Source organism: Lepus europaeus, chromosome 9 (assembly GCF_033115175.1).
Source record: "Lepus europaeus isolate LE1 chromosome 9, mLepTim1.pri, whole genome shotgun sequence".
In the NCBI taxonomy this organism is placed as follows: domain Eukaryota; kingdom Metazoa; phylum Chordata; class Mammalia; order Lagomorpha; family Leporidae; genus Lepus; species Lepus europaeus.
The window spans coordinates 69,340,015-69,359,889 of record NC_084835.1 but is presented as its reverse complement, the minus strand read 5'-3'; the positions used below and the strand labels follow the sequence as shown (position 1 = coordinate 69,359,889).

Sequence of the window (19,875 nt, the reverse complement as noted above, 5' to 3'; positions counted from 1 at the left end):
TACTTTAAAAATGTTAAATTTGTTTATATTTATTTTATTTGAAAGGCATCCATAGATTAGTTCCCCCAAACACCGAGGACTGGACCAGGCCAAAGCCAGGAGCCTAAAACTCAATCCAGGTCTTCCACATGGAAAACAGGAATGCAGATATTTGGGCCAGCATCTAATGCCCCTCAGCAAATGCATTGGAGAAACCTAGATAGCAAGCAGAGTCGCTGGGACTTGACCCAGGCATGCTGATTCGGGCTATGGTGTCCCAAGTGCAGATTTGACCACTGTGTCACACACACACTGGCCCCAAAGTGCAAGACGTTTGTATCTGATGTTTTGGGTTTTTTTTTCTTTGGGTGGGGAGGGGAGAAATAGGGAGCATCATCATTTGGCAAGAGAGGATGAGGGGTGGGTGTTTAGCCTAGCTGTAATGACATACCCTGTATCAGAGTACCTGGGTTTGAGCCCCAGCTGTGACTCCTGATTCCAGTTCTTGCTAATGTAGAACCTGGGAGGTAGCAGCGACGGCTCAAGTAACTGGGTTCCTGCCACCCGCATGGGAGATCTAAATTAGGTTCTGGGCTCCCAGCTTCGTCCTGGGCAAGCCCTGGCCAGTGTGAGCATTTGGCAGTCAGTGGATGGGGGCTCTTTCTGCCTCTCTGTCTCTCAAGTAAGTCAGAATTTGAGGAAAAGCAAAAAGAATGATGTGTGAGGTTTGAATGAGGAGAATGGGGTGTGCCACAGCCAGTGTGCAGAGAATGGGAAAGAGATCTAATTCAGGAACCATGGTATCCGGCATCTTCAGTATGCACAGAGGGATCTGCGGTCTGAAACTATGAACACTGGAATTGATGGGCCCAGAGTCCACCGGAGTCCACCGTGCGACTAGAGGCAGAAGAGTGGGGGCTGGGGTATTTGAGGATGAGGAACTGCTGATCCCAGAGTGGATACTGACTAGGTCATCCAGCTGGAAATGATGGATACTTTCAATTCTATTTGCACAAACACAGCTCTGGTGTTTCTTCCACCCCAGGATGGAGGACTTTTCTAGGGATCCTGTTTCCTGGTGCCTTGGTCACTGCCCAATAAGTATTTTTTTTTTCTGTAGGTGGCCAATAAGGGGGTGTGAGCTTGATGAGACAAAGCAAGAATATGAAGAAAATGAGAACACCTTCTTCTCTTTTTACTTCTCCTCATTGCTACCACTTGCTTAAAACTTCTTCATGTCCATATCTCTACAGATCTTTTATAAGAACACATGTGTTGAAATGCCAAACTTGTCTTATTCCCCTGAGCATGATTAAGAACTTTGCCTGGAGACTGCTAGACCTGCTCCCATCTGCTGGGAGTTCCCATTGATACCACATTAAAAACAGGAAGATAAAAAGTACCACCACTAATACTCCCTGTGTTCTTCCTTCCCACCTTAACCAAAAGGTCATTTGCCTTTGGACTGTATTAGAGACAGAGAGAGTACCCTGGTGTTCTAATTTACAGAATATGAATTAGAATTATCTTACAACTTCAAATTTTTTCTAAACGACACTAAAACAATAGCATTTCCTGCCATTTAAAAATGCTCCTTCTGTACTGATGACTCTAGAAGTCACAAGTCCATGGTGAGCGAACTTAAAGGTGTTACCCATTTCCTTTTTAATATTCAAGTTCTTTCCATAATGTTTTCTTTTCCTTTTCCCCCCTTCCCTCCCTTCCTTCCTTTCTTAATTAGAATGTGAGTTCCTGTATTAAATGCTCCACATTAGTGCTGGGTCTGCAACAATGTGACAGTTTCTATTTTCATCCTGTTACTTTCAGGCACACATGGGCTGCCAAGGACATGCCCTTTCTGCGTGCCTGGCAGCTTATCCCTGCCTGGAGCTTTTCCTGGCAGCCTGGCTGCTGAAATGCTTTCTTTAAGGAGGCGAATGAGACCCAGCAAGCAGAGACCCATCCCCACCCCACCCCCACCCCCAGCCCTCCATCAGTGGAGCACCTGCTGGTGCCAGGCCAGAAGAGGCACTGAATGGGGCACTCGGCATATTAGGAAAAAACAGCCCTTGTCTGTCCTCCAGGACCTCAGGCAAACCAATCTCCTCCACTCACATGGTGAAACATAAACTGTCAGATGAATTCTCAAGAATCGTTTAGCTTTTAATAGGCTTGTTAAGAGGGTTTTTTTTTGGGGGGGGGGTGGGAGGTTAAAGATTTATTTATTTATTTGAAAGGCAGGGTTACTGCAAAGGCCAAAGCTTGGTCTAATGAGAAGCCAGGAGCTTCTTCTGGGTCTCCTACGTGGGTGTAGGGGCCCAAGCACTTGGACCATCTTCCACTGCTTTCCTAGGCACATTGGCAGGGAGCTGTATCGGAAATGGGGCAGCCAGGACTCAAACCGGTGCCCATATGGGATGCTGGCACTGCAGGCAGCAGCTTTATCCGCTACTCCACAACACTGGTCCCTGTTAAGGGGTTTTTGAATGGGTGATCTCCTGCTAAGTATTTACTCTGTCCTGGACAATTCCTCTTCTTCGTTTCATAACATGCATATAAGCTGTCTTCTATCAATTGGTGTGTGTTCCAAGAAAATGAAAATATTTAAATATCAAAACAAATAAGTTTTGGCATAATTATGATGTATAATAGTACGCAATCATTAAAATTATGCTTTTCATGACATGGAAAAATGTGTATACAATAATGTCAAGTGAAAACCAACACAGGCAAGCAGAGAGCAGTAATACCAGGTATTAAATCATTTGTTAGTGCCAGAATTTTAACAGTGGTTATCCTTGAATGGCAGGATTATAAATGTTTAAGTTTTTCTTTGTTTCTTGCAGTCCTCAAAATAAAGACTACTCTAATCATGCTTTTTTTTCTGAAGTAAAATGGTTACTTTTTAATATAAAAGTGATTTTAAAGCAAAAATTTCAATATGTATGCCAAAGCCAGTTGTATTTTTTAAAAAAAAGTTTATTTCTATGTATTTGAGAGAAAGAGAGAGACAGAGACCACACACATCCAAATTTCCATCTGCTGGTTCACTCCCTAAATGCCTGGAACAGCTGGGGCTAGGCCAGGCTGAAGCCAGGTACCAGAAACTCCATCTGGGTCTCCAACATGAATAGTAGGGACCCAAGTACTTGAGCCATCATTTGCTGCCTCCCACTGTGCACACTATCAGGAAGCTGGATTGGAAGTGGAGGCAGAACTCAACCCCAGGCACTCCAATATGGACTGTGGATATTCCAAGCAGAGCCTTAACCCACTCTGCCACAATGCCCAACCAAGCTGTTGCAATTTTCTAAATTCCTCATAGCTTCTTGTAATCCCAAGCAAATTTTATTTTTGAAAAGGGTTAGGGTTAGGGTTAGGGTTAGGGTTAGGGTTACCACACTCATAAAATTTTTATTTTCTTTCCTTTTAGCATTTTTCTGGCGCAAGAATTTCCTCTATACTTTTAAAGTTCTTAGGAATAACTTTAACCTTGTATTTTTTTCAGTGAGGCTTCTCATTGCTGACATGCAGGATGGTGCTCCGGTTTTGAGGTTGAAAATATGCTGCTAATACGTAAATGTCCAAAAATCCACCTATGAAAAATGTGGTCTATCTGAGCTAGAAGTAGGTCAGGTGGTACAGAGCCCATCATTGCATGAAAATGTCTTTTCATAAATGAATGACAGATTCCAGTCCATGGATTACATCATGGACTTAACTGTGGTTGGCAAACATGTACATCCTTTTATCCTTGACCTTGGAGGGAAATAGGTCAGAGTACTTGGAGAGTAAACTTACAGGTAAATTCAAAATAACATTTAAAGTGCTTAAGTGCTTATGATTGATTTCTCTCTCTCTCTTTTTTTCTTCTTCCCTTCCTCCCTCCCTTCCTTCTTTTCTTTCGATTTATGCTCTTTATTAGTGAAGACAATTTGACTTGTCCTATAAGCTAGATTAAGACAAAGGATGAGCCAGAGGGAATCTAGGGCTAGCTGTAGGCTGGATCCTCTCACCTGATTGTCGAACTCGTTGAAGAGTTTGCTGCACCAGAACCTCCGATCTCGGGACAATGATGATGAAGTCCACTTTGCTGAAGTGACCGAGGTCCAGGCTCTGGCTGCCACTGTCCGCAATAGCACACACCTGGGATAAAAGTTTTCTGGCAACTGTAAGCTGTGGTTGATAAATTTGGAAGGTTTCATTATCTAAATCTAAAATAAAAAAGTCATAAAAATACAATTAATTTCTCTCCCTGATGGCTGCTATCAGTCCGTTTGGGGGCATGTGACACATATGCTAAAGTGATACTCTATCACCAAGAATCCTCACTTGCTCTTTTTACTTTCTACTGAGTTTTAACAGATTGGCCAATTTCCCCTGAAAAATGCTGCTGAGATGTGCTCAGTAGTGGGTGCTGCAGTTTAACAAATGTGTCCTTTAAAAATTGATTGCTTATATCACAAATGCCCCATAGGACACCCCTTTCCAGAACAGCAGTGGTGGAGGTTGACCACACCCTTGTGCAGTGGGAGCCGGGACTCATCTCTGGCAGGGGCCGAGTTTCCAGGTTTTAAGGAACATCAGCACAGGTTAGTTTTGAGCCCAGACCTGTCCAGGGGAGAGGTGATGCTGACGCTGTAGCTGTAATTGTGCTGAGTCTGAGTTCCTCCGGATTACACCATGGTAAACACTTCCTCTTCCGCAAGTCAGTGGTAGCTGCGTCTGAGATAGTCTCCTGAGCTCCACATCATGTTGTCACGGAGATGTGTCCCTCACCTTTCATCCTACTTGACTGGACTTTGCCAGTGCTTGTGACCTGACAGGTCTAGGTGGTTGTGGTCTAATCCAGTGCTGACGCCTGGACCGTCTGGAGAGGCCTGACTCACGACATAGCTAGCTGGCCACCAGCAGATGATGCATTACGAAAACACTGCCGGATACTCTAAGCAGGTCAGTAGCCTTTACTGCAAATATAATCAAGCAATCAATCTCATATATGTGTGTGCACGTATACACACACCATGAAAGAAACAAGCTTGTCAATGTAACACGTGAGCAGGCAACGACTGCTGTATCCTAGTTTACAGGGCAGCTTTTTAGCGGGAACACATGTGGCAGTTTGAAACAGATTTCCAAGGGCCTAACTAACCTCTGCTAATTAATATTTTCTAAAATCAAACTGCAATGCAGCCAAGGCAAAGACATGCCCTACCGGCTGAAAAAACTCACTGGAAAAGCCCAAAGCTGCAGTTTTCAATAGTAACCCAAATAGGTTTTTGATTTTACAAAGATCACCAATGAAAATAAGTCTGCTCTAGTTAAGCTTTGTATTATTTCACAAGTTGAATGGCTGAGGACTAACAACAATTTCTATTCGTAAGCCTGTAGAATCTAACTTAGCAAGTTTTGAAGTTTGAGGCAACACAAAAACATCTTTCAACAACGTTTTCCAAACAGAGCCAAGACTATGTACTTGGGAATCTATAAGTATTCTGAGAATTTTTAAAATTCTAAATTTGTTAGTAACTCAAAACCGTGAATATAACACATTTCAGATCATCTGGATGGCCACTGAATTACCAAATACTCTCCAGAAGTCAAAATACATTATAGCCTGTGTTTGCATTTGTTTTCATGACAGAGCTGGTGCCAAACCATGCTACTATTATCCGGAAATCCTCATATATAAATGCTGCATTCCTATCAAGTACAGCCAAGCGGCCAGCAGCAGCAGCTTATGTGGGTCTGTTTCCCATCAAGACTCTCTCCTGTCCTTCTTCCCTCCTCTCCCATGTTGTGTCTGCCAATCAGTGAGCTGGGAAGGAATCGGAATCCAAAGGAATCCAACTCAGTGATCGAGCTCCTCACCCCAGCCCTCAGCTCCCCTTTGGGCCCCTGACTTGTAGGGGAGATGATGGGTCAGCGCTGCTGCTCCACCTGCCAGGAAGGCCTCCTCTCCCTGAGACTGTGCGTGTTTTACAAGTCAGAGAACAAGTGAAGGAAAGGCAGCCAGGGACCCTTCCACAGTCTGCAGCCTAAACTCTTTCAGGCAGTCCTTTGAAACCTGCAAGCAGGCCCAGCCACTCTGGCACCATTGGGGGAGTTAAGGAAAATGGACCGAGAACCCTGGAATTTTTGAGGGAAAAAAATAGGCCATTACTTTTCACTTAGACTTTAATCTTAAGAACCAGATTTTTACCAAGAACCAGACCTTTGATCTGGGCGATGTGGTAAGGCATTTTTAAAAATTCAGATAAAATCTATCATGTGGACAATGAGGAAAAGCCCACCGAAGAGTCCTCAGAACCCTCAGAGTGACTTTGCTTCTACAACGGCTATCCTAACAACGGATCTCCCCCTCCTTGTCTGGGGCGACATTACCCAGGTTTTGTGTGGGGATCATAGCAGCAGCCTCTCGAGGGGACACGCATTCATGAAGGTCTCCATTGAAGGGGGTAACCACACTGTCTCCTCTTCTTTGCTGCATTTTTTCCAGCAGCATGTCCAGGTCATCGCCTATTCCAAAATAGAGATAGGAAAGTTACAAGGAATGACATGTTATTGCTTTCATTAGTTTCTGAGTTTTGTGGTCAGGCTGGGTTCTCATTAAGTTGTGGGTCAGCCAGCAATTCATGCCAGAGTTTATACTTGGTCATTGTTGTGGCAGTGTTGATGGCAAGAGCTACCCACATTGGTATTTTTTTTAAAGATTTATTTGAAAGGCAGAGTTGCAGATTGGCAGAGACAGAGGCAGAGAGGGAGAGAGAGAGAGAGAGACAGAGAGAGAGATCTTCCATCTGCTGGTTCACTTCCATGATGGCCACAATGGCCAGAGCTTCATTGATCTGAAGCCAGGAGCCAGGAGATTCTTTCTGGTCTCCTACACAGGTGCAGGGGCCCAAGGACTTTTGGCCATAGCAGAGAGCTGGATCGGAAGTGGAGTAGCCGGGACTTGAACTGGTGCCCATATGGGATGCCGGCACTGCAGGGGGCAGCTTTACCCACTACGCTACAGCGCCGGCTCCCCTACATTGGTATTGTTTTCAAGTGTCATGCATTCACACACTGTATCTCTTTTGACCTCCATAATAGTCAAAAGCAGGTAGAATGGAATGATTCTATCTCTGCACATGACGTTATCAGAAAGCTGAGACCCAGGGGAGAGAGATTCACCCAAGGTCACTCAGCAAGGCGGCAGAGCTTTGCTTCTAGCACCGAGGTGCCTTTCTCTGGAACCCCTGCTGCTTCCTGTGGTGTTAGTAACAAAATACTCAGGATGAACCACTCCAAACGAAAGCTCAGCTTTCAGGCTCACACTCCACACTCACATCCTTGACAGGCTAAGATTTAAACTCAGTCACGCAGCTAGGGACTGGCACGGCCGCTGAGTTTAACAACCACTCACCTAATGACGTGGTTTTGAAATGTGAGGCCAGGAAACTGACCTTTCCTGTGATGAGCTCATAACTAATTTCTTTCAAAAACTCACTTGTGGTGAGCATGCTCTCTGCCAGAGCCCGGGACTGATGCTGACCTGTAGCACAGAGGGGAGAAGAGAGGACCTGTCAGGAGAACAGATGTTCACGGGAATTTTATTTATAACGTAACAGCTGGAGACAAAGTGCATAACCATAGGGTCTTGGTTAAGAAACCCATGCTACATCAAAAGAGGCAGCCTTTGACGTGTCAATTTGAAGAACACAGACAGAAACAGATCAAGGGGAAAAGCATACTTTGTGTTTGTAGCTTAAAACATACACATGTGTGGGTTTACAAGCTAAGGAAAGAGCATGGAAAACCTGATAAAATTGTGTTTTCATGGTTACAATGAATAGTCGCCTTTAAAATATAAATTTAGGTGGTTGTTTTTACAAATGAAAATGAACAAAATTAATGGTGTCTGATGAATTTCTGTGAAAATATGCATAGTACAGAAAGACAACCAGACAGGCCTTGCCAAACTGAAGCGGCTTAGTGCCGTTCGCTACAGAGAAGGGAGAAGCAACACTGAGCCCACCTGGCTACCCAGCTTAGCGCCTGATTGAGAATCAGCACAGCTTAAAAACAACAACCAAAAAACCCCACATTTTATACCAACTTTCCGAGGCTTTTCTTTGGAGTCAATGCCATAACATTAAACAGACACCTCAGGGAGGAGGGACTAGCAGAGCTAACTTTCTGGCAAATCTCAACCGGCTTAGGCCACCTGTGGCACTGGCTTTACCACATGCTAGGCTGGTAACATCTCCAGAGCCTTTTAAGGGCAGGAGTAATATGAGACAAAGGTATCTGTTACTAGGATGAGCTTTGAAATAATGCTCCCAGAGCCAGCTGACGGGGACACCAGCCAAACCAAAAGCTATAAGACTCTGATCTGAGGAGGAAAAGAAGAATTAAAATTAGGAGGAAGGATCCAAATTGGAACAAATAACTACCAGTTGATTATGTGAATACCTAAGACAGCCAATTAATATCTTTCAGATGGACAAGTGATTGAATGAATGGATTAAACAGTTACTCACCTAACACCACAACACAAAATTCATTTCCTCTGATTTTTGACGCACAAATTGCCACCACATAATCTGGTAGCCTTTGATAGTGTCTCATTTCACTGAGAGTCCTCAGTGTCTCTGAAATGCCCTCCGCCAAGGAGTTCTGGGTCACGATCACATGAACCAAGTCCTGAGAAACGCTGGCAATCAATCTAGCAAGCCAGGGGAGCTGTCCCGGTGACACAGGTACACACTGAGCACCGAGCTGCAGGGCTCGCTCTCTCAGAGTAAATTCCTGCATAGCTTTCAGCATAATTTGCTCAAATTCTTCCCTCAGAGGTATTTGATCAGGACCTATAGTGAAAAGAGTTACAGCTAGAATTTTAAAAATCACGGGGAGAGGCACACACCCACACCATTCTCTTGCAGCTGGGGAAGTCACTAAATCATGTGGTCTGGCCTTGCCAGGGCAGCAGCAAGTGAGATTCACAATTCAATAAATCTATAGCAGGCCGATTTTTAAGTTCATCATCATTTTGCAACCCCTTCTCCCCCCCACACCCAACCTGTAGCCTACTATCCTCCCACTGGCAAATAAGCTTTGTTTGAGTGGCCCCAAGGACTGATCACCTATTAATCATTCCCCATTGTGAAGTCACTTTCTCTCTTCTCTCTCTGCTTCAACTTTTAAACAAATATTTATTTTTATTTAGTTGAAAGGCAGAGTGATAGAGTGGGAGAGACACAGAGACAGGGATGGGGTGGAGGGAGAAATATCTTCGGGGCTGGATAAAACCACTGCCTGCAGTGCCAGCATCCCATATGGACGTCGGTTCAAGTCCCAGCTGCTCCACTTCCAATCCAGCTTTCTGCTATGGCCTGGGAAAGCAGTAGAAGATGGCCCAAGTCCTTGGGCCCCTGCACCCATGTGGGAGACCCAGAAGAAGCTCCTGGCTTCTGGCTTTGGATCGGCGCAGCTCTGGCTGTTGCGGCCATCAGGGGAGTGAACCAGCGGATGGAAGACCTCTCTCTCTCTGCCTCTTCTTCTCTCCCTGCGTAACTCTGCCTTTCAAATAAATAAATAAATCTTTTTTTTTTTTTTTGACAGGCAGAGTGGACAGTGAGAGAGAGAGACAGAAAGGTCTTCCTTTGCCGTTGGTTCACCCTCCAATGACCGCCACGGCCGGCGCACCGAGCTGATCCGAAGCCAGGAGCCAGGTGCTTCTCCTGGTCTCCCATGGGGTGCAGGGCCCAAGCACTTGGGCCATCCTCCACTGCACTCCCTGGCCACAGCAGAGAGCTGGCCTGGAAGAGGGGCAACCGGGACAGAATCCGGCGCCCTGACCGGGACTAGAACCCGGTGTGCCGGTGCTGCAAGGCGGAGGATTAGCCTATTGAGCCACGGCACCGGCCAATAAATAAATTAAAAAAAAAAAAAAAGAAAGAAATATCTTCCATTTGCTGATTCACTCCCCAAATGGCTGCAACTGCCAGGGTTGAACCAGGTCAAAACCAGAAGCCAGGAACTCCATGTGGTGTTCCACATGGGTGGCAAGGGCCCTAGCACTTGGGTCATCTCCCTCTGTTTTCCAGGCACATTAGCAAGGAGCTGGATTGGGAATGGAGCAGCTAGCACTTGAACCTGTGCCCACATGAGATGCTTTTCCTGCTACACCACAATGCTGGCTCTTTCTACTTCATTTCTTTCTTTTTTTTTTAAACAGGCTTCTCTTGTCCTCTATTCTATTTCTGATCTCTTTAAAGGGAGATGTACTAAGTGAGCATCACTTCTACTATGTGTATTGGGAGATTGCAGGGGGCATAGTGCTTGTGTTAATCAAGGCAATAATGACGCGATTCACGCCTAACGAAACAAGAAGCCAACCTAGTGTTAACGAACTTAAGGTTTCATTTCTCATTTTATTCATAATGCATTGCCTCTGTATCTGATTTCATGAATAACACCCACAGGGAAATTATCTTTCAGTCCTAATTTACATTTCAGCAGCCTCATACCTTCCCCAGTTAGAGAACACTTCTATAATCGAGTTATTTTCCATATTCTGGATTGATAGATATGACATTTGGTCCTCACCCCCAGTTATGGTTAGAGCTAAGTTTTTACTGGAATTGGGGGATTTTGCTTCTTATTCTCTTTAGAAATGAAACCAGTCTTCAGAACAAAATAAGCAAGTCAATGTATGACATCCAAATAGCACAAATAAACTGAGGTTTCTGCATTTAGCTTAAATGGAAACCAATGGGAATCAATACATTCACTCCCTGTAGTCAGTCATTCCTTTTGTTGTGGGAACCCCAGCTTTGAAATCCTGGCATCTAAACAGACACGGACCCCATGACCCAGGAGAAGCAACAGACTCAGAACCAGGGCTAAAGCCCTTAGGAAAGAACATGGGGACACGGGACTGGACTTCTGGACAAGGAGGCAGCACCTGCAGAGAATCAGAAATCTTCCCTTCCTCTAATGGCTTTTAGTGGCCTCCCTGACCCTGTCTATCTTTTCTGGAAAAGGAAGAAAATGTGTGGCTTAGTAATGTTTTTAAGATAAACAAAATTAAGTAAAATGTGATACATTTAACAAGTACGCCATTTTAATCGAAGAAAACAATTTTTCCAGGGTTGGCTGGAGACCAGGGAGAGGTAGGAGAGTGGACTCCTCATTGACAGATTTTTCTAATCCTCATATTAGAAAGGTAAGAAAATTAAAATACTTATATTTATTCTTATCATGTCTTTCCTGACTACTTGCTAGGGGAAGGTAGATGTCTTTTTCTTTATCATCACTTCTAATCTTCATTCAGCTTTATCAAATTAGCATCATGGTAGTGGGCACTACACTCAAAGTGGATAGATCTGGAATGACCACGTCAAATGAACACCAAGTGGTCAACTATTTAAATCTTTCTTCCACCAGAACACACGGCAGCTCAAGAGCAGGTGGCCCTGACTGTCTCCAACTCCCTAATGTCTCTCACTGACAATCTAAAGGCTCAGAGACAGAGTTAACAGTTGTATCCATAAAACCCACTCCAAACCAGGATTAAGTATCATGTTGTATTAGGAAGTATCATTAATTCCAAATATAAAGGCATTCTAGGAAAATAAAATTATCTAACAAGTTCACAGAATCTCTGTTGTCTGAAGACTCACTTTTATGGAGTTTTGACTGAGTCACTATTAGGAATCGAGAATTGGGGAGATGCATTAAAGTTTAAATGAGGTTTGACTCTTCTTTGAGTAAAATGCCTTGCTTCCAATCACTGATCATCACTTCTTCATCCTCAGTCATTACAGCTAAATTGCAGGAACCTTTTCTCCACTTTTTGCAAGCTTGATAATAGTGTTTTTTCCATTTAAGTGCTTGTCTCCAGTAACTCAGTTTAGCCTAGGCATTAGTTCTGATAGTTTTTCAGATAGAGCTACCCTAATAGGAAAAGGCATGGTTCCTGCAGACTCAGGGCCCTCCAAGAATCTCTGGATTTTCTGATTTCATTATCTACTTCAAAAGATTTTCAGATTGTGAAATAACAGAAAAATGTGTTTAAAGAGACTGGTGGAGAGGCCTGTTCCTTTGGAAGAATCTTGCTTTTCTTCTCTGTTTCAAGTAACTCAGCCTCCAACGTAGTAAAACTGTCCTTTAAAAGTCCATATTTATTTGTTAATTGTCTACAATATATGGCCTACATGAAAATACTCTTTCTGTCTTCTCAAAACCTCCAGAGGCGGACATTTTTTTCCAAGGACTCTTGAATGGTTTATTGTTGAGGGGCAGAGAAGTCCCAATGTACAAAGTTTAGGTGGAAAAGAAAAGAAAAAACTCTTCTTGGTTTTTGAGATTTTCCTGTTCTGTTTTTTAAGATAAGAACCTTTAGTAATTCAAAGGAAGATATTGTATTTTGACCATCTGATTCACTCGATTAACTTGGACTTTGATTTTTAAAAATTGTCAAGATCGAAAAAACTGGTATAGTCGTGGCTTGGTTTGCTGTGGTTGTACTGCTCTCTGAAGCCTTGTTTTACTGATTCTGTGTTTATCTAGAAGCTGGTTTTAGCTCTTGGAACACAATCCAACATCTGTGTGAAGCCACTAAAATTATGATATCAAATGAGTTGTAGACCAAAGTGATTTTTGCAATTTTATTATCCATCAATAAGAACGACTAGCAAGTTCAAGATCATGCAAACCACCATCTCAGGTGGTTTTCATGGTAAATCTGAAAGCTACAAAGTTTCAAAAGCTGATGTCAAGGCAGAGCTCACATCAAGGCAGCCTCTCAGGGAACTGAAAGTACTAGCCAAGGTTGCTAATCAGTGCTCTGAAAGATGAAGCTTTTGAACGTTTTTAACACTGTTTAGCTTGGTGTTTTCATATTTAACACCAGAAATATTTTCTAACGTTAAAAAACTTCATGAGAATACATACCAAAAATTTCAGGTGTAATTTTGCATCTCTAACATTTTTCTAAGTAAACTATTCAATGGCTTGAAGTCCTGGAGTGAGTGTATAATTAGGTTGCATAGTAGATGGCCTACTGCAGTTTGCAAAATAAAGGACATTTCTATGTAAATGCTGCCAAACCACTACAGTATTGTCAGGGCACTTGCATATACCCACTGAGGGGCTCAGGAGGGTATTTCAAATAAAGGAAGTGAAAGGTTCATGACCTATGTGTCCCTCTTACCCTAAAGCCAAGGGAGCCTTCCAGGGAGGTCCACAGTCACTACCTCAGTGAAGGAAAGCATGAAGGGACCACATCAAAGGGTACAGTAGGAGAAGGGAAAAAATGGAAGTAAGAGCAGTAGATAAACAAGATGAAAAGGCTAAGTGGAGGAGGGCATTTAGCCCAGCTGTTAAGACACCAGCTACGGCGCTGCATCCCCCACTGGAGTGCTGGGTCTGATTCCTGGCTCCAGCTCCCGATTCCATCTTCCTGGTAATACAGATTATGGGAGGCAGCAGTGATGACCCAAGCAATTGGATTCCTGCCACCCATGTGGGTGACCCATTTTGAGTTCCTGGTTCCAGATGCAGCTTCGGCCCTAACCCCCACCTGGCTTCAACCTAGCTCCAATCCAGCCCTGACCACTGCAGGCATTTAGGGAGTGGAACAGTGGATGGGAGTGCTATCTATCTTTTTGCTTAATAATCATAATCATAATCATAAAGGCTAAGTGAAAAACTGGAAGATAATTGTCTCAGACAATGCCTATGACTTGTACTCCAAATGACAGCCGTGCTTTCAGAAGGGTAGTCTGCCAGATCACCCAAAGGAGGGTGCCAATGGTATAACCTAAAAGCTGTACTTTGGAGACCTTAGAAACATCATGAAACTGGACGCTAGGTGGAGCACTTCATCTTTTTTAGGACCCAGAAAAGCAAGAAAGGAAAGGGGGAAAGTCAAAGAGAATGGGATAAAGGAAAATAAAAAATTAGATGTGAAAGGAGGAAAATAGGAGATGGGTGGATGAATGTGAGAAATAAGGAAAAAACATATTACAAAAAGAATAAAAAACAGTCACCAGCAAACGATTATCAAAAATAACTTACCCAACCGCACAAGATACTGTATTGTCAGAAGAATCATATTTTCCACACTCAGGAGTTGGCTGCCTGTCAGCCCTAATTGTTCCAAATCTTTGTTTTCCAACTGTGGAATCTTGTAACAATTCACCAGCAGAGGACTCACAACAATGTCACCAACATTTCCATAGAAATAGGGTAAAGTGCCATAGCCTGCCCCAGTAGAAGCAGAAGTATACAGCTTAATATTTCATTTAGAGGTACAACAAGGTAAACTTGCTCAACTAGGATCAAAACTGTTCAATAAAATTCCACGTCCTCTTAGATAGCTGCTAAGCAAATCACTCAAATATGAGAAGTCTTCAAAGAAGTTCAAGGAAAATGCATATTATGAAAAAACCATGCATGGATTTCAAAAATTTTTTGCACCAAAATAAACTTATCTTTTAGTTCCATTTCCCACGATCTTTTTGAAGTACCCTTATATCTCCATCTTAGTGAATTCATTTGGATGCTTCAAATTCCACCTTTATATTAAGTCAGATGAACATGAAACAAACTATTGCAATGGTTTTATCTGTTCCCCACAGAAGGGACAGGTTAACATTCTGTCTCTGCCAGGGAAGATAGATGAGTTTATAAAACATCTCGGTATCCTTTGTAAAACTGCAATGATAAAACATTTTCTGATAAAGTTCCTCCTGATCAGCTTTCTTTTCATGTGAGAGGTCAGAAAACAAACTATAAGTAACATGTTTTACTTCCTGAAGTTAGCTTTAAAAAACCACACATATACTAATTTCATTGATCAACGGCCATATTCTATCCTGCCAGTTGTACGTGCATGGAGGGTCCTATTCCTTTTGCTATCTTAGGTATTTTTGTCAGATTTTCCTTCTGAATGTCAGTAAATAGCCTCAGATTATCTTAGAAGAAGATAGGGTAAAAATAGGTTGAAAACATAATATGCTTTGGTGTGTGGCACAGAGGACAGTCCCTCTGTGAGAGGCAGATACCACAAGACCAAAGGGCCTCCTGTTCCACGTATCTCTTCAAGGCTTATTTGAAGTATGCCAATGTTTGATAAGAACTTCCTGAAACATATGGAATTCAAGCAAGAGGGATTCCTCCAGTACCTACAGATCCAGGATTGGTGGATATGGCAGCTTGATAAAGGGTAGGACTTCAAGCAAAACCACCCAAGTCTGTGGGCTCAGTCCAGCCACAAGATGCAAGATAACACCTCCTGTAAACACACCTTAAAGACCTATGGAGCTTAAACACCCTATCTATTTCCTCCTGAAGGTATAGCAGGCAGTCTCCTACTGGCCTATGCTTGCCCCTAAACAAGAAGACCCTTGATGTGGGTACAAAAAGGCTCCTAACTTTTAAAATTTCTGTCTATTGATAGCCTGGAAGGACTCAAGCTCCTTAAAGATGCTAACTCACAGGTGTTTCTCTATGGTTCAGACCTACACCTGGAGGCCTCTTGGTTCTCCTGAGTGAGGTCTGTTAGCTGGCTTAGCTTGTTATTTGTCTTCTGTGGTTTAGCTCTCTTCGGCTGGAATGTCCCCTCCCCCTCTGTCCACTCTTACAGACCTCCAGGACATCACGTCTGCACAGACTCCTGTAGGCAGAGGTAAGCCCTCTCTCCTTTGAGCTCCAGTAGCTCTTGGCTGTGAACCTCTACCAGCTCTTATCAGAGTGTGTTGTAATGGCTATTTACTAACTCCAATGGTTAATGGGAGGTTAGACTCCCTCACTAAACAGCACTCCTTGAGGGCAAGACTTGGCCTTATTCTCAACTTCTAATTACAAGTTTACTATATACCAGGGGTCTTCCAAAGGTTCACGGAAAAATGTGTATTGTAAAAAAACTATGAAAGCATTTCAAAAGAAATTTTTTTACTCCAAAATAAACATCTAAACTTTTTGAAAGTACCCTTGTAGCATGAGGAATTGACCAATAAAAGCTGAAAGAATCAGTGGCGGGATAGATGAATATATTCATGAATACATGAATAAACATACAAACAGTAAAATGGAGAAACATTCCTAGATTCAAAAAAACAGACAACTTGAATTCCTTTTGCCTTACCTATAAGAATAACTGGTCTAACTCCTGAGTTACTCAGCAGGTTTTCAGGAACAATTACAGTTTCCCCTGCAGGAATGGGCCGAGGTTGTAAAATTCCAGTTAATGGGGTCTGTGGAACTGGGTTAGATAAAAAGGGCTCTGGAAAACAGAAGTTGTTCAACAAGAAGCATTAATCATGGAAGAAAAATGAAATACAACAGAATGCAATGTAATTTTAACACTTTTAATAAATAACTCTTTGAAGTCTAAAAGCTCATTTTTTAATTAGAGTAATTCATGTGTATAATACAAAATCAGAAGTGAGAAAAACCAAAGGAGGAAAAAGTCAATATGATAATGATAGGATCATATCCTCTGGAGATAACTATTATTTAGCATTTTGGTGGCTTTCCTTCTAGTTGTTTTTTTTTTTTTCTTCCACATGCAATCTTTTGGATTTTGCTTTTGTATTTTATCTTTTTCTCCCAGATTATCAAAGACATTTCTGCTCATTACATAAATTTTGAAATTCATGGTAAAGTGTGAAGGACACTGATCAACACTACCAAGGGGCAACCACAGAATACTGGCATGATTCTTTGTGTATCTAAGTTCTTTATGTAGAGAACAGTTTATTCTAACAAATGTAAGCATTTAAAGGCTCTTATAAAACTAATATTTACAATAATCTGTGTTTAATACAGCAAGGTAGGCAAACATTTGAACATTTAAATGTGTGAGTACCAAATGGCCAGAGTATGGGTATTATAAAAGAGAACAAGTTGTTTTTTCAGATTTCCATCTAAAGACTGAAGCACGAAGACCAGAAATAACAAGCCTTAGTCACATAAAGAACTAGAACACAGGAAGGCAAATCTAACGTCACCACTGGCAAAGCAAGTCCATTTTTTTGTTCTATGATGGCATGTTGGTAGCATTATGCCCTCTATAATAAATAGCTTATTAATGTTTTGGGCTAAAACTAAGTTAAAGGTTGAATTAAGATCAATTGTGATGGTATATGTTCTTGTAGGAAAGGCAGATGTGATGGGGACAAAATAGTAGCTACTATCAATAATTTGATAATCCGCTAGACCCAATGATTAGTTAAAGAAGTTTATCTTCAGAGGTTCAGAGAAAGAATAGAAGGGATATCTGCAAATTAAGAAAAAAACTTAAAAAAAATCTGTCTTCTATTAAAATCTTACCAGTTCTTGAAAGAGGGCGAACTGTAGGAACAGGTACAACTAAACCAGGTTGGGGGACGGGTGATCCAGGATACCACCCTCGGTGCCGTTTCTTTGGTGGCCCAGAAATGAACATGGGAGCTGAAAGCAAAAAGAAAGATGGCTGTGTCCTCAGCATTTTGTAAAACATAAGGAATGCCAAAGTGGCACAGGACCATAGATAATTACACTCAGAAAAATCAAAGTCCTCCTTCCAGAGTTAAAGATAAATTTAGAAAAAGCCAAGCTAACTTAGCACCTAATATCACACCAACATCTATGTGCTGGTTTACAATTTTACCTGGATTCTTTAATTTGATTCTATCAATGACTCTAAAGTTGTGGAATGAGCATTATTGTTATACCCATTTTGTAACTGGAGTAAGGAAGGCTCAGATTTGCCCATGGTCACACAATAGAGAAGAACTTTAAATCCTGTAGTTTTGTCAGCAAAGTCTATGTTTTTTTTCCAAGACACTTCCGCATACATTTGTTTCAACATTACTCACCAGTTACACTCAACCATGTAGAATCATAAAGATAATCACTACTGTTCACAGCAACCATAAACTTTCAAAATATTATATGACAAGCTAAGGAAAACCCTAGAGGATGTTGTCAGATAATCACTGCTCCAAAATTTGCAACATGCTTTGCCATCATTAAGTGCATTACTTAAAGACTCTAAGATGGGTACTGTACCTTGGTCTCCTGATGCCTGACTAGGCCTTGGTGACAAAGAGTAATTCCCTGGGCGGGGGAGCGTGGAGCTCGGGGCACTGCTCTTCCCTCCGTGGCTACTGTTTCCATTAGCAGCATCTGTAGCACAAGAGAAAGGGAGCCACTCACAACAGAGCTGGACAGGGCATCTCACAATCGTCAGACTCTAGGGTTAAAAGAAATCTTACTGATAGGACTCAGCCCAGTTGTGTAAAACCAACTATGGTCATCAAAGTCGTATCTTCATTGAAATTAAATGTCATCCATAATTTCAGGAAATTATAGGGTCCCAAGAGATCTTTTAGGATAATTTTCAAAGAAGTAGTTGGAGATGGTGGTTGGAAGGAAGGAAAAAAAATTCTTATATACCATGGAAAATTTCAAATATATACAGGAGAGAGAAATATAAATAAACTTTTTTTTAGAAAAGATTTATTTACTTATTTGAAAGGCAGAGTTAGAGAGAGGCAAATGGCTGCAATGGTCAGAGCTGGGCAGATCTGAAGCCAGGAGCCAGGACCTTCTTCCTGGTCTCCCACATGGGTGAAGGTGCCCAAGGACTTGGGCCATCTTCTACTGCTTTACCAGGCCATAGCAGAGAGCTGGATCAGAAGTAGAGCAGCCAGGTCTCAAACCAGCACCCACATGGGATGAAAGCATTGTAGGTGGTGGCTTTACCAGCTATGCCACAGCGCCAGCCCCTAATAAATTTCTAAATACTCATCACCCAGCTTCAATATTTATCAACGCATAGCCCCAAACCTCCTTCCCCACCCCATATACACATACACGCATTCTAGATTATTTTGAAGCAAATGGATTTATCAAATCATCTCACTGTTAAATATTTCTGTATGTATTTTCAACAGAAAATGACTTGGGGCCAGCATTGTGGCATAATGAGTTAAGCTGTCAACTGCAACACAGGCATCCCTATATGCTGCCAGTTAGAAGTCCTGGCTGCTCTACTTCCAATCCAGCTCTCCACTAATGGCTTGGTAAAAGCAGCTGAAGATGGCCAAGTCCTTGGGCCCCTGCACTCACATGGGAGACCTGGAAGAAGCCCCTGGCTCCTGGCTTCAGACTGATTCAGCTCCAACCACTGTGGCCATTTGGAATCTCTCTCCCTCTCTCTCTCTCATACTGCCTTTCAAATAAATAAAATAAATCTTTTTAAAAATGTGACTCTTTAAAACTACAATTAAACATTATACTTAAAATGAACAGTGGGACAGGCGTTGTGGTGCAGTGGGACTATGACTATGACTATGTCATTCCTTTGCTCCTTAAGTTATAGAAAAAAATTCATCCATCTTAGCCTGGCTTCCAGTGACTATTCCCCTGCCCACAACTGGCTCACCTCCTGCCACTCATGGAATTTTAACATTTTGTAGTTCTAAAAAAGTCCAAAGTGGTAAGTTTTTACACACATCATGCTGTCCACTCCCCCTTACTTTTCCCTTCTTTTCCTTTTCACCTTCGTTCTTGATGTTCCCTGAATTTGAAATGCCCTTTCTCCAATCCTACATACAACATGTGTCTCCTCATCATTAAAGACCAGGTCCCTCCAGGAACTCACTCTTGATTATTCCCTAACATGCAGGCTGCAGTACCTTGAAAATATCTTAATATAGGCTCTTCCCCCACCCTCCAGGTTAGACTACAGGGACATCAGTAGTCAGGATTCAGTCTTAATTTATCTTTGTACCCTCAGTTCCTAAGCACAGCAGGTGCCCAAGAAATGTTTGTTGAACGGAATCAAATTGCTTTGTTTCTTTAGTGTGCCAAATATAATCCCCTGATTCTTGCAGTTGGAACATAGAGAACACAAAC

At 42.3% G+C, this 19,875-nt stretch overlaps 1 protein-coding gene across 1 annotated transcript in view; it reads right to left on the bottom strand.

The window, feature by feature from the left end:
* GREB1L (GREB1 like retinoic acid receptor coactivator) overlaps positions 1–19,875 on the bottom strand; it is a 278,077-nt gene that overhangs the window by 58,401 nt on the left and 199,801 nt on the right. Inside the window, exons 10-17 of the mRNA XM_062201447.1 lie at positions 18,025–18,141; positions 17,305–17,424; positions 16,118–16,255; positions 14,047–14,232; positions 8,505–8,831; positions 7,388–7,516; positions 6,364–6,498; positions 3,996–4,193 (exon numbers count right to left, since the gene is read on the bottom strand). Coding sequence (XP_062057431.1) covers positions 3,996–4,193; positions 6,364–6,498; positions 7,388–7,516; positions 8,505–8,831; positions 14,047–14,232; positions 16,118–16,255; positions 17,305–17,424; positions 18,025–18,141 — 1,350 coding nt within the window. The remainder of the gene's footprint in view (positions 1–3,995; positions 4,194–6,363; positions 6,499–7,387; positions 7,517–8,504; positions 8,832–14,046; positions 14,233–16,117; positions 16,256–17,304; positions 17,425–18,024; positions 18,142–19,875) is intronic.